This window comes from Sprattus sprattus (assembly GCF_963457725.1).
Source record: "Sprattus sprattus genome assembly, chromosome: 6".
Lineage (NCBI taxonomy): Eukaryota > Metazoa > Chordata > Actinopteri > Clupeiformes > Clupeidae > Sprattus > Sprattus sprattus.
This window is the reverse complement of record NC_137925.1, coordinates 22,352,045-22,367,398: the sequence shown is the minus strand read 5'-3', so window position 1 is coordinate 22,367,398 and position 15,354 is coordinate 22,352,045. Positions and strand designations below refer to the sequence as shown.

Below are 15,354 nucleotides of genomic sequence, written 5' to 3'. Positions count from 1 at the left end.
TTTTGGGAAACGTCATCCCCAAATGTAAATGTTTATAACTAAACCAGTAAAATGGAATTGTTTTCTTAAATATTTTGTGAGTGAGTCATGTGTCCATACATAAGTAATGTTGCTGGTTTTAAAAACTCAACTTGACACGATTATGTGTCTTGACATGATTTTGTTGATCAGATACCTTTGTTATGGTGCACACGCTGTTATGAGCGTTCCTCTATTTGTAGGTCTTATGTAGTATTTGCAGTGTGTGTGTGTGTGTGTGTGTGTGTGTGTGTGTGTGTAATGGTTAGAGATTTGGAGGATTGTGAAGTTCAGTCAAACTTAAGGTGTGGTCCCCTTGAGTAACACATGTCACCTGACTGGTGTGTTGAGCAGAACTCCAGAGCATTCAACAGCAAGAGGAGCCAATAGGAACGAGCAATCAGATCAGATAACTGAAGGAGGAGCCAATAGGAAGAGGCAATCAGATCAGATACCTGCAGGAAGTTGCAATCATCCTCTAAACAGCCTTTAAGATAATTGCCCTACATGATCAAAACGCCTAGTTAGGGTATCATGTTCAGATTGATTCAATTAGCAGGGAATGGACTCCTGTTGTTTCTCACTGGCTACAGTCAATTGTGTTGACTTTCTGATAGAGAGAGGATGTTTAACACCAGATTGAATCAACAGTGGGTTTGCTCACTGATTCTATTTTGTACAAGTTAGATGATATCCCAGTGTAAGATACAGAAAATTATTCACAAGGATAACTGCCTATAATCCATACTCGGGGAACAACACCACAGGAGGGTTTATAAGAGATGTCACAGTGTTTCTGTTTTGTGAGTGAAACTGTGTTGGGGTTAGTGCCTGGGGTTTTTCTCAAGGAGGTAAAAGAAAAGATAGTTCATCATCCATACAATGATTGCATTGTATGATTTAAAGTTGTGCGTTTCCTCCTACCCGAACAAGCAAATACATTTAATAGACACCTGAATCTGTAGAGCAGTCTCTTGAAATTCTTGACAACTGGATCGCGTTTCATCATGATTTTCCACCTGCTAGCGTTCAGTACTCAAGGTGTGTAGTGTTCAGTACTCAGGGTGTTTAGTGTTCAGAGCTGCACATGTTTTATACTCTAAAGATGACTCTCAGCGGGGTTGGGCTGCTGATGTGATTCAAAGATGAGTTGTAGGTCCACAGTGTTGCCCAGGTTTATATAAAGAGCCTTTGTGGGGTTGACAGAATAGAAGTGAAACTTGATTCCACCCATTTCTTCCCCCCAAGATCTTGGAAAGAAAGTCTTGGCAGTGAAAATAAAGGGATTATTTTAAAGTGTGTGTTTTAGGTGACAGCGATCAGTCTTATCATAACGCTTTGAAATGGTTTGATAAGTTCCATTAACTCATCTGTCTAAATTAAAATAGGTGTTAGTTGTGGGAGAGCATGTCAATGAAGTTGTGTATCAAATAACCGTTCTACTTGGTCTAGTGTTTCTGGGAACTGCTGAACTGTTCACTCGAAGGTCCTTGTTTTCCTGGAATGTAATCTTGTTTTCATGGAATGGTAATCTTGATACCAGTATATACAGTTGGAAATGATGGGGATCAATGACACGGATATCAGTGTTTTTGGAAAACTTTAAATAATATATATATTTTTTTATGTGTTTATTAAAGCCCACTGTAATAACCCCCCAAAAAACGAAAATTGTCTCCCAGTCAAACGTGATTACATGAGGTTCAGGGGAGTCTAAGAATCGTCTGCCGTGTGCCCAGAAAGTGCATCCATTGCGTTGTGTTGGCTGATGAAAAGAACAGCAACCGAATGGCGTGCCTGTTGTAAGACACCTTTCTTCAAGGTAAGACCGACGGTGATCAAACATATTTCAAAAGAACACAATAGGTCATTTCTAGGAGCGTAAAGTTAAGACCTTATTCTCGTTGAAAACTTGAGGACCACGTGTAACAGCTGGGACAAGTTCTTCACATTTCAAAGACCCGGGGGATGTCTGCACAATAATGGTAAGACCGACAATGGTTAGCCTATGTGGTGTGAAATATAAATAAAACATGAGGGACACCAAATGGACCCACTTAAGTACATTTCAACATATCTTCTTGAACTGTGTTATCTGGTAAACGTAAAAGGAAGGATGCCAGTTTTGTCCGACATAAGTCAAACTTAATGTGGGTTTGACTTTTGTTGTCTCACTGCCGATTTTAATTAGTTCTGAGTCATTGTAGAGTTGAGTGGCGAAATTTGATTCTGCCCTCTTTCAGTACCTTTCTTGGAAAGGCTCTTGTCCGTAAAAGTAAATTGATTATTTAAAACCTTTACGAACGGTGACAATCTTATCACATCTCTCAAATGGAGTCGATACATTCTACTAACTCATCAGTTTAACTCAGGATGCATGAGAAAGGGCACGTGAGTAAAGCCACACGAAGCCTATATCAGATAACCTTTCTAACTGACCAGAAGTTCCATAAACTGCTCACCTGTCTAAACCATTCACTCGGAGGGTCTACCATATGTGAAATGCACCACGCTGACTGCCTAAACTCTCACACAGCAAGTGACACGGCATAGGCCAAAAGAGCAATACTGGGCACCTGGTAGGAAGGAAAACCTTTCGGCACGGGAAGAAAGAGCGTCAAGTTTTCTTTTTTAACATAGTGTAGCCTAGGGTATAGGATGGATGGGATGTTATACCAATTCAGGTACGTCATGAATAACTACCTACTGCAACTTGATTGATGTGAACCGGCGATCTGATGAACGACCTGATGATGGCTCAGCATCTTGATATAAGCAAGGCAATGGTCTTTAGCTCAGCTGATAGTCATAAGCGCGACTAATCGTCTGTCTGTTAATCACACAGATTTTTTTTCCCGAAATAAGTAGAAATTCACCGCGCAGTTACCATGCACTAAGAATCCTCGACTGATGAAGACCGCTCCAGACATACCACCACTGAAAAACAAATTCCCGCAGGGCGAAAGTTGAAAAGAATAGAAAAGGAAAACCGAGATACCTGTTTGCTATACGAATATGCAGGAGAGTATGGCTTATTCAGGGGTGTCCAGAAGTGTAGACTATGCTGCGGGAGATTCCCGGAAGTTCCGGGAGAGGTGGGATGTTTGGCATGTTGCCCCTCTCCATGCAGTTCATGGCGATTGCAACAGGTTACGCAGCCGGCCCTCTCCAAATGCACTTAAAGCGCTCCGTGTTGACACGTCTCTTTCTAAGGATTTTGGTCCTATAGATCTTGGTGCCATGGTGGAACACGGCGGACTGGATATTATGTGCTTAAACAAGTACTGCAACAGCTCATCCTCGTCTTCCAAGTCAGACAGGGATGAGACATTTTTTAAAAAGTTGAGAGTCAGTCTCACCGAAAATTACCCCCAGAAAAACGCAGAGGTCCTGAGTGCTCAGTACGGTACTCATCTGCTGCTGATTGGCGCGTCGTTAATGCTTGCCCTCTCTAACCGTGGACCATCCGTTAAAGAGGAGCACCTGCTGTCTTTCATCACCACCCTCATGATTTTGCAGCTTTTATGGATGCTTTGGTACATTGTGCGCAAGGACAGGCAGAGGAGTCTGGTATCAGAGAAAGATGCACATGCTGGAACCAGTTGGATAAGAGGTAATTTGGATGCATTTCACACATTTTCCTCTTTTACTTTATTCCTTTTGTTTTAGAAAGATACAGTGCATCTTTAGGTGATTTGGTTGAGTTTTAGTTTAGATATGTGCATGAATAACAAGACAATAGAAAGCACTGTGTACTTGAACACTGCCGATACATTTTCACACAACCCAATATATTTTTTCCATATACAGAAATGTTTTCCGTTATCGTTTTGGTGGAGAGAACGAATCGGTCTCACACTTCGACTTGCTTGTTTCATTATATAGCCTACTTAAGTTGAAAGTTATTTCACTTTGTCAGTCTAATACTTCAATGATTTAGTTGTGATCGTTATGTAGGTGGATTGACACTACTTGCTCTGCTGTCATTGATCATGGATGCTTTCCGCATCGGCTACTTTGTGGGGTATCAATCGTGCATATCTGCTGTGATCGTCGTATATCCCATCATCCACGCAGTCCACACAATATCTCAGGTGGGTTAATGCATACTGCTTTATTGCTAAAACAGCACAGGGGAATAAAAGCCTATGTCTGTCATTTCATATCAAAGCAGCTCAAGTGTCTCTTAGATCCCTGAGAGGGGTGGTCTCTCCCGCATAAAGCGGCATTGTTTGCCAGCCAACACAAGGAGTTTGAACTATTCTGTCATAGTAGCTCTACATATCGCTTTGAAACCTGGCAAGAGTTGTCTGCAAGCGTTTGGTTCGTTTGTAATTGTATATCTGCTTTACATTCGATAACATAAGGACCAATGGAGGAATAACTTCTGGTCGTGAACATGTCTGACATTTTACCCTTAGTCACCTGTTTATTTCAAAATAGGTGCATTTTCTGTGGTTTCACATCAAGGATGTCATCAACAGATACAAGACATTTGAAAGGTACTAAAAAACAAGTGCATACACAGCTTTTACCTGCACCTGTGAATCTAAATTTTAACTCAGTCCACACTTATTAATAATGTATTATTCTAGTTATTTACTGTTTTAGTCATTTATTCTATATATTCATTTATTCTTCAAACTGGAATGAAGAAAAGATAAATCTTTAAAACTGTTAAAACGGTCATTTAAATACATTTTCCTTTTTATCACTTCCTTCACACAGTTGTCCATCCACATTATCTCTGTATTTGAAGTTGGCCTGCTTAATAATGCTATGTTACCTGCTATGTTTACTATCAGATTCGGTGTGATTCATGCCGTCTTCACCAACCTGCTGCTGTGGTGCAACGGAGTGATGTCAGAGGCTGAGCACTTCATGAACAATCACAAGAGAAGGCTCTCATCCCTGGGCTTCGTCAACCACTCCATAGGTGTGTGTGTGTGTGTGTGTGTGTGTGTGTCTGTGTGTCTGTGTGTGTGTGTCTGTGTCTGTGTAAGACGGTTGCACTTGAGTGGCAGGCTACTGCACAAGGAAGTGGACAATAGCTCACTTGAGGGCTTGCTCCCCACGATGAAAGAGAGGTGTGCGGAGGGGGTAAGGGGGTAGGGTGGAGAGAGAGAGGTAATCCAACAGGTCTTGTTTGTGTCCGACGCCTCTCTCTTGGGTTTCAGGCGACACACACGGTCGCCCGTCTCTCTCTCCTCCCCACTCGACCTCAGACGACTTTGCTCTGCTCCCCGGAGCTCCCATGGGCGCTGCAATTACAGTAACTGATACACCATGAGCCTGATGGTTCCCTCATATCCGGACGGCGGTGGGCCTGACTGCCTTTACCGTTGTTCTTTTTTTCTCCCTCCCTCCCTCTTTCTCTCTTTCCTTTCCTTCTTCTTAATTAAAATGAGAGGTATTGGTAGGCTGTGGAGGTGGAAGGTCTGGGACAGAGGGAGGGGTTGGGGGTGGGAGTCTAAGGGCTTGACTTGGCCTCTAGGTGGCAGCATTCCGTGGCAGTAGGTTGTTATCATGTTTTGTTCTTTAATTGAGTGGATTGAAATATGCATTTGCCCATATTTACATTCTCACAATCTCAATGCAGTGAGCATAGTAGGTTTTCAGCCTTCATTATTCATTTAGATCACATTCATAGAACACTTTTTCACAAAGCAAGTCAAATGTCCCTGGATTAGGCTGGACTTGTAGCCTTGATACCAGACCGAACCCCGCCCACAACATTTGAGGTTGGGAAGTTCGGTCTGCCACTGCTCCATTGGGGAGAAATTATCTGTTTTCAGCAAAATGGTCTAACCAATGAAATTGTCAGGGTGGGCTTTATACGATGATGGACATATGAATAACCAATGCTTGAGTTGAATTAACGGTAGATTCGAAATCGTACCAAGACAGCGGCGTCTCGGGAGCCTGTTAGTGGGAAATATTTTATGTGAATTAAGCTACCTACACGACTTTCTTTATGTCTACATTGACTCGGTTAGTTGTGTATGTGCTGCACAAATGTTGTAGAGTATTGTAGGTCTTAGCTGAAACTCAAGACCATTATTATTAGGTTACTGCTAACGCTTAGACCAAAAATCCATTGAAACACATAGTAGCTAGCTAGCCTCACTGCTAACGTGAGCATGCATATCTCACAGATATTGACAGCGCATTCATTTTGAAAGAGGAACAGAGAAACCCGATCAAGGCATTTGTCTATCCAAAAGATGTTTTTTTTCTTCATTCCTACTAGAGATGCGCGGATGGGCTATTATTTCATCCGCAACCGCATCACAAAACGCATGATCCGTCCGCTATCCATCCGCACCAATTTTTTTGACCAATTTTCAAAACCGCACCCGCCCGCCATCCGCCTGTTGTTTTTAGGTATAGGCGCTGTGACGCTAGGCTAGAAAGTTCTTGCCTGTTCTTGAAAGGAGACTGATCCAATGCCGCAAAGATATTTAAAGGATAAAGCCCCTAGTATGAAAGCCTATTGGCTATGTTGTAGCCTATCCTCAGAATATTATCAGTGAAGTGACGTCTGTCTGCGATCGATGCACAGGGAGAAACTTTAAAATAGCCAAGCACATCGGCAAACCTGACCTTACCATAGGCTAGTAGGCCTACACTTTTTTATCATTGTAATAAAACGCAATTTTGTACACCATTTTAATATGGTAATATAGCCTACTGTTTTTAGTTTAGAAGGAAACGCCGAGTCTATTAATTCCAAAATTTCACCGCATTGTAGGCTTTATACTGTAACAACCCCAACACTTGCCTGCTTGCCTTGCAAATCAAAGTTTTCCGACTATTTTTCTTACCTTCTTTCTTAGCAGTGATGTTAATGAGCTAGAAGTTTAACTTGTTCATCTCGCTCTGCCAATGCCCAATGTCACTTCTGAGTCAAATCACTCCATCATCTCTTTGAAATTCCTTATTCCACGAGTGGTAGGCTACAATGACTGGCTGTTTTAAAATATAACTAATAGCCTAACGAAACAAAATAACCCAGGCAGTTTCATCTACGACACGTTAAGGCTTCTTCCAATACTGACAGCTGACTCATAGCTTGCAGGTTTGCGGCGTTGCAAAGAGACGCGACATGATAGGAATCGTCACTTAATTTAAACTTTTTTGCTTCCTTTGTTTGCTTTGTATGCATACACGGAACAAGGCCAATTTACTGCCTGATGAAAATGTGATTATTTCAAAATGTGCTTGGATGTAGGTAACGACATTTAACAATGTATATATTTTGAATTTCGTTGGGTAAACCGCCACCCGTCCGAATTTAATTAAAATATTATTTTTTGTCACGTCATCCGCCCGATCCGCGGTTTAACCACGGAGTCCGCGGGTGCAACCGCCAACCGCGCATCTCTAATTCCTACGGAATCCGGTAAAAGTTGAATGTATCAGATGGTCATACAATTGAGCGAAGAGGCATTTTTTTCACTGGTTCGTTGAAACACGCCCCATAATCACAGCTCAATGGAGCAGTATCAGACTCATATTCTGACACAGTCAGGCTACTGGACTTGACTATATGTTTGTCTTGGATGAATGAACAAATCAGTGACTGTAAAAAGCATGGACAGCAAAGCGTCATGTACTTACATGATAAAGAAATTATGAGATTGGTTGAAGAAATTTAAGTCAAAGTGCTTTTTGCAGACAGAGCCCGCATGGTAAACAGTCAGGTCCGCCCAGAACCAATCATATTTGGTTCAATCTCCGCTGTTTTTTAGTTACTTCCTGTGTCTTTTTTGACTGAGCGCACACTTTCCATGCTTTTTGCAGTCATTGGTGTGTATATGTAGAAACTATCTATATCAAAACTTAAATTATGTATCACACTGGTATAGAAGTGCACATCTGACCATATGTAATTCTAAGAGGGGTTTGTAACATATTTAATAAATGTATTTGCAGGGGAATTTGAGCCTGACTGCAACTGCACCACGAGTGCCTGCACCATGTTCTCCAGCAGTGTCTACTACCTGTACCCCTTCAATATCGAGTACCACATCTTTGTCTCGGCCATGCTCTTTGTCATGTGGAAGAACATCGGCCGCACCATTGACCTCCACGCCAACCGCAAGAAGCCCACCACCAGGACCACCGGCCTCATAGTCGGCCCCATCCTGGGCCTGGTGGCCCTGGCCAGCACCATCGGCATCCTGGTGGTGTACATCATTCACGTGGAGAAGTCGCTGGAGATGCGCGAGACGGCCATTGTGATGTTCTACTGTTTTGGCATTGTCATGCTGGCGTTCATGTGCGCGGCCGGGGGCACGGGCCTCCTCATCTACCGGGCCGAGGGCCTGCCCATGGACACCTCCAAGAACCCGTCACGGCAGCTGGACGCTGAGGTCCTGTTGGGCTCATCGGTGGGCTCGTGGCTCATGTCGTGGTGCAGCGTGGTGGCGGTGACAGCCACGCAAAGCAACCCGCAGTACCGCTGGTGCAGCCTGGTGTACTCGCTGCTCGTGGTGCTGGAGAAGTACGTGCAGAACCTCTTCATCGTTGAGTCGCTGTATCGCAAGAGGGGCGAGGCTGGCGAGGTGTGCGAGGAGCACGAGGTGGGCGCCGGCGGCACCACAGCCGCACCTGAGATCTTCTCAGTGGCCGCCTCCATGGGTCCCCCGTACGACGGCATCATCAACCGGGCCTACGACCAGCACCAGGACAAGTGCTGCGGCGCGCTGGAGAGCGAGCAGGTGGAGAACGGCCAGGTGTACGGCTGCACCAGGAAACCCTCGGAGGTGCCACTGGCCGTGGGGGCGGGCCTGGAGGACAAGGGCAAAAAGAAGAGGCAGATCCTCAAGAACATCGCTGTCTTCCTCTTCATGTGCAACATCTCAGTAAGCAGAGGCCCAGAGACAGAGAGACAGAGAGACAGAGAGACAGAGAGACAGAGAGAGAGAGAGAGAGACAGAGAGAGAGACAGAGAGAGAGAGACAGAGAGACCGAGAGAGAGAGAGAGACAGAGAGAGAGAGAGAGAGAGAGAGAGAGAGAGAGAGAGAGAGAGAGAGAGAGAGAGAGAGAGAGAGAGAGAGAGAGAGAGAGAGAGAGAGAGAGTGTGAGTCATTCTCTTATTCTCATGTTGTGATATATATAGTGTTATAGCCACCTTTAGTTAAAGATGACTGCATTTAGTACACTTATAGTTGCCATCCTCATTCTGAATTGTTTTAAATAAGTAAGTTTTGGTAGACACACCTAACGAGTCTAAAAAACAAAAAAGGTTAAACATCTATTGCTGAATGAATTTCCACATGTGAAGTGACTGCAATCTGTGTCTTCTTCCTCCCTCCAGCTTTGGATCCTCCCTGCCTTCGGCTGTCGCCCTCAGTATGACAACGGACTGGAGCAGGAGACCTTTGGGTTCGCCATATGGACCACAGTCCTCAACTTTGCCATTCCCTTGAACCTCTTCTACAGGATGCACTGTGTCGCTTCACTCTTTGAAGTGTTCAGGAAGGTCTGAGGCACGATATTACAAGATGGTATATTTTACTTATTACGGAGGGGCTCAGTGTATCAAGTTCTCGTGTTACAAATCAGGATGAGCTGTGTTTTAGAAGTCAACATACCTGGTGCTCGGCATCATATAATTCAATTGAATTTTAATTTAAAGATTCATACTGTTTTGTTAAACCTGCATGTAGAATGCATTCATCTTTATAAGGAGATGAATTCGCTGGACACGAGCCATGCTAGCTCATTGCAATAGAGGGTTGATATCTTGGACGCTTATCAGAGAGTGTAGAACCTTAGTTAAACAGTTTCTCATTCATTCTAGTTATGTCAACAGTGGTGTATGGGTCATTACTTGAACTTCATCTTGTACTTTTCCTGAAGTTGCCATACAACTTCTTTCCATTACAAGAATTTTACAGAGTGCAAAAGCATATTAAAATGTGAACAGAACATAGAACACAGCAAATACAGTAAAAGCTTCAAAGCAGTTGTTTTAGTTATTTCTTAATGTACATAATGTATCTAATAATATGGATTACGTTCTCATTTTTAGACTCTCATTTAACAATTTACCACTTACCAAAAATATACCACTGGCCCTCGGGTCATGTAATTGTAATTGCATTTCAAGCTTGTGTCTGAGTTTTTACCCCCATAAAAAATCACAAGCAAAATTTTACTAAGTAGGCAGCCCAAAGAAGTGTTTTTATATTTATTCGACCTCTCCAAAAAGCAGTCCTCTCTAAATTATCACCAAAAGGCTTTTTGTGCTCAAGAGTGGCCCTTCACTTAGAAACATCTTCTGCTGCCTCTTCTCCCCTCTAATTGAAAAGGTCTTGTGACAAGTTGGTTGTGCACACAAACGAATAAGGAGTGCATTGAATTAACAATGTGAAAGCAAAGTGTGTTTTCCACGAATTAACAATGTGAAAGCAAAGTGTGTTTTCCACTGGACTTGGTAGCTTGTGCATTGAGGAATCTAGGGAAGTGTAGAATTTGTCAAGTCATCGTCGTGTTTTAAGACATTTTTGGGACAAGAGACTTAATGTGGTTTATTTTAGTGTGCCGCATCCTACATTCAGACGGTACCATATGCACAAGTTATGTGAAATACTTCTCCTGAGCAATGCAAAGTACAGAGCATTGCTGAAGAGAAGTCAGAAAGTTTTTTCCACTGTGCTATTTTTTTGTCCAGGACTGACATTTGTCATTAATGAGACTTCTGTAATTATTAAGCAATGGCAATGGCTGCCTTTTGAAGGTTACTAAACTAAAGGTTTTTACCTAAACCGATGTTTTAATAGAATTGATTTACCAGACCAACGTTATTTACTGGACCATCACAAAGGCCATGGGTCAACCGTTTCTTTTAAAGTTCAAAAGCTGCCATAGGAATCAGGTTCTCAAGGCCGAACTAGAATGTTCTACTAGAATGTTCTCACCTTCCTTGGCAGAATTTGCACAGCTCAGAAATGTATTTTCAGGAGCTTTGTATGTGCATTAGGTTGCAGATGTTTGACTGTGTGTGAGTGTCTGAAAAGACACATATCACCATGATACAGTGTTTATCAGTCAGAAGATATTAGTTAAAAGGGAAAACTGACAAACTAAAAAAACATTTGGGTGCTATTGTGCAGTTTAAACATCACCACAGAACTACCTAGCACTTGTCATGAGTGAATATTTGTCCATGTATTGCAGGTAGTAACCACTGTCAGACACCCTTGAGAAATATTTGTGTGTGACAATGTAAGCTGTGTTTAGCATACATGACCAATTTTGTGAGCTGATATTATCTTGAGAATATCATTTGCCTTCTACTTGCCTGTTTGTTCAGGCATTCTAAAATATTTTGTCATATTGGTTGTGTGCTTGGTTTTCTTGGTTTCTACTTTGTACAAAAACCACATGACCAATAATACAAATAAAAAAATAAAATAAAAATATGTGTCAATCTTGGAAGAGGGAATGATGGGATATGAAAATGTATATCATGTACCAGCCAAAGAAGACAGTGACAGTGACAGTTTTTCTTCAGATTTTCCTCTGAATTACATAGTGGCTAGTCTTAGAGAACAGTGTTAAGCTGTAATGTTTTTGTAGTGTTGTCTTTCTATGTTAACTGTACAGTAGCACAAATTAAGTCATTAAACGCACAAAACAGGATACGAAAATTGTTAATTGTATCTGTATTAAATGTCTTTACTTGTATATCATGTTTTTTTTATTTTCTCTGCTCCTTTACCCTGAATCTACATAGACCAAATACACCGTCCTGTGAGGTTTCTTCAATGGGCTCTGTAAGAATCAGTTGTTGCACCAACTGATAAATATAATGACCACTAGATGGTGATAGAGGCCTTCTTTTTCTTTTCTGATCCGAAGGGTGTGGAATCGTGAATTGGTTTTCAGCAGATTATTGCGCTGTTCGGGTGATCTGAACTTTGAATCCAGTTGAAGGCTTTAATAAACAAATACATACACCACCTGATAAACGAATAAATAAATAAATACATCGCCTGAATGACCCTTACCTGGTAAAGTTCCTCAATATGCCTATACAATTCAACTGTAGCGCAAATTCAAACTGCGTTTTGACGGCTATCCTCCCACATTTCTAAAAAAAAAAAAAAAAAAACACACACTCAAATACATACAAACACCCTGTTGGAGGCAGGACACGCGCTTCATGAATTAACGTCATGAGATTGTTTATGACCTATATCTGCCTCTACGCCGGATTATACATGAGATTCACCATCCGGTGATGACATATTAACGATGCCGCCACATTTTCGGTTGTCACACATGACATACCATTGATTTTATGTGAGCGTTCGTGTCAACTTAAATCCATGAAGTTAATTTCCTAAAGGAAAACTAATTCCCGCCCGCGCCTTAACCACAAATTCAGCACCATGGAGAGTTCCCAGTCACACGAGACGGCGCTTCTATGCACGCTGAATTATTTCGTGTTTGTTTCAATTTCCCTTAAAGGCAATTGAAAAGAGAAGCCTCTCGCATTATGAAAAAAAAAAAAAAGTACTTCTCAAATAGCTCCTGAGCAATGCTTTGCGGTGCATATAACATGTCACTGTGTTAAAGTCAAAAAGACAATAAAACAAAAAGGGAACAACAGGCACATTTTGCAACAGGAGAATTGTAGTCAATGAAATGTTAAGACTTCTGTAAATCTTCTGAAAATAACTGTACGCTTCGTTTTCGTAAAAAAAAGCATCAACTAAAACTCAGTCAATTTGTATTCCAATCATTCCAGTTGTACGTTCAAACTGGTCTGACGACATTGAGCAGACATGGTCTTTGGGATAAGGAGGCAAATGCATGTTTCTGAAAAGGAGTAGTGTTTCGTTGGTGGTGATGACATGACTGCATGCAAATCGGTGGAGTGTTTCGGTGTGGGTGAGTGTCCGTATATGCTAGTGATGGACATAAGTGGGTATTTATTAGTGTGTGTGCGTGTGTTCGGGCGCTCACACGCGCGCTCGCGTGAAGAACACCCATCCCCCCTTCCCTCAAAGTGCTCATGAACTCAAAATAGCACAACCCAACAGTTTCAGTGCCGCTGCCTTACTCTGACGAGGGAGGTCAGACGAGACGCGAGGCAACAACATGCGCTCGCGGATGATGAAGCGGCTCCGTTCCTTTGCGCGCGGTTCTGCCTCACCTGGACAGAGGCACTGGAAATTAAGACTTCTGTAATCAACGCATACACATTTTTTTTCTGCAAAGTAAAACTTTGTCGCCCTTTGCGAGGTAATCATGCACGGAGATGCGGAAGGGAACCTAAGAGAGTCTCACTTTTGTGCGTCTGGACATGGACGTAACGCAGTATTACATCTATTCACCTGACCAGGCTCATGGAGACTCCAGCGAAATACTTTTCATCCGTGCTCGCCTGTAACACCATCCCGTTCCCACTTGGAGTGATCATGTGGAACGTGACCGAACCGGAGGCGACCTTGAACACTAGGAGAGACTTGATGGTCCGCGCCGTGACGGGCTGTCTGCTCGCCGTGCTCATCCTCATGACGCTGCTTGGGAACATTATGGTCTGCACTGCCGTACTCCGGTTCCGCCACCTGAGAAGTAAAGTGACCAACATTTTCATAGTTTCCCTTGCCGTGTCGGATTTATTCGTGGCTATTCTGGTGATGCCATGGAAAGCAGTGGCCGAGGTGGCAGGGTACTGGCCATTTGGTTCCTTCTGTAACATTTGGGTAGCTTTTGACATCATGTGCTCCACAGCATCCATCCTGAACCTCTGTATTATCAGCGTTGATCGCTACTGGGCAATATCAAGTCCTTTTCGATATGAGAGAAAAATGACCCAAAGAGTGGCCTTTGTGATGATTAGTGTGACATGGACGCTGTCTGTACTCATATCCTTCATTCCGGTCCAACTAAACTGGCACAAAGCCAGTGTAGAAATTATCGGCACAAACAATACCACCACAGCAGAGCCAGTCGAAGAGAATTGCGACTCTAGCCTCAACCGAGAATACGCAATTTCGTCATCTCTGATAAGTTTCTACATCCCTGTGGCGATTATGATTGTGACATACACCCGAATATATAGGATTGCCCAAATACAGATAAGGAGGATAGCTTCTCTGGAACGCGCAGCTGAGCACGCAACAAGCTGCAGACAAAATAGGCTCGAGTGCCAACACCACAATACCTTGAAAACGTCAATTAACAGGGAAACCAAAGTTCTGAAAACTCTCTCTGTGATTATGGGTGTTTTCGTCTGTTGCTGGCTACCTTTCTTCATTCTGAACTGCATGGTTCCTTTTTGTGACAAACCACCCACCGATCAGGAAGCTGGACTACCGTGTGTCAGTGAAACGACTTTTGACGTGTTTGTGTGGTTTGGCTGGACCAATTCGAGTTTAAACCCTATCATCTACGCGTTCAACGCAGAGTTTCGGAAAGCCTTTGCAACCCTGCTTGGCTGTCGTAACTTTTGCTCCACTACACCGGTTGAAACAGTGAATATAAGTAATGAACTTGTCTCATATAACCAAGACACTTTATTCCACAAAGAGATCGTCAATGCGTACGTGAACATCATCCCAAATGTCGTGGACTGTATTGACAACGAAGACACCTTTGACCGGATCTCACAGTTGTCTCATAATAACGAAATAGCAAGCGATTCGGTTTGTGATTTGGACGACTGCGAGGCAGATATTTGTCTAGACAGGTTAACACCGTTCACTCCAAATGGTTTACACTGAGGGGTCCTTGGCATTACCAGATGTGTTCAAATGTTTTGTTCTGGTAATATATATTTTGATATGTGATGTTGGTGTTAATGCTTAAAAGTGACGTCGTATGTGAAGTGGACATCTGATACATATGTGTTGCTATTCGTCGTTGAAGGTTAAAATTAATTGTGTTTTATATCCGATTGTGTTTTTATATTCGATCCGAGATTGTCAGTTCGGCTAAAGTCAGAATATCGCAAGTTCATGCAGTCGAACCTACAATGTGTACAATTATTCCAAGAAGACCACTAATATGATGAAAAGCTAATATATCCTGACATTCATCGCCAACAAATCTGCAAATTGGGAAAGCCTTACGTCACCACCTTTAGACATTTAGTCATTGTTACATTGTATTTTCAAAGACGCCTTATTATCTTTGGGACTGAGTGCAATATATGATTTTGAAGGTAAAGTGTTGTGTTTTCCGTGATGTTACACTAAGAAGGTTGCCAAATAGTCAAGTGCCCACCAAAACTCTCTCTTTTTCTCTCTGTCTGTCTGTCTGTCTGTCTCTCCCTTTTTCTGTCTTTATCTCTCGCTCTCTTTCTCTCTACACTG

General features: G+C 42.6%; 2 protein-coding genes across 2 annotated transcripts; both read left to right on the top strand.

Moving 5' to 3' along the window:
* Nucleotides 1–3,033: 3,033 nt before the first annotated feature.
* On the top strand, nucleotides 3,034–9,512 carry otop1 (otopetrin 1; the record flags this gene model as incomplete). Its single annotated transcript, XM_080841448.1, has 6 exons — nucleotides 3,034–3,631; nucleotides 3,976–4,112; nucleotides 4,462–4,520; nucleotides 4,824–4,954; nucleotides 7,954–8,885; nucleotides 9,342–9,512. 6 exons carry the CDS (start codon nucleotides 3,034–3,036, stop codon nucleotides 9,510–9,512), a joined length of 2,028 nt encoding a protein of 675 aa, XP_080697574.1.
* A 3,871-nt stretch (nucleotides 9,513–13,383) lies between these two features.
* drd5a (dopamine receptor D5a) lies at nucleotides 13,384–14,763 on the top strand (the record flags this gene model as incomplete). Its single annotated transcript, XM_080840680.1, has 1 exon — nucleotides 13,384–14,763. One exon carries the CDS (start codon nucleotides 13,384–13,386, stop codon nucleotides 14,761–14,763), a length of 1,380 nt encoding a protein of 459 aa, XP_080696806.1.
* Between the last annotated feature and the right edge of the window lie 591 nt (nucleotides 14,764–15,354).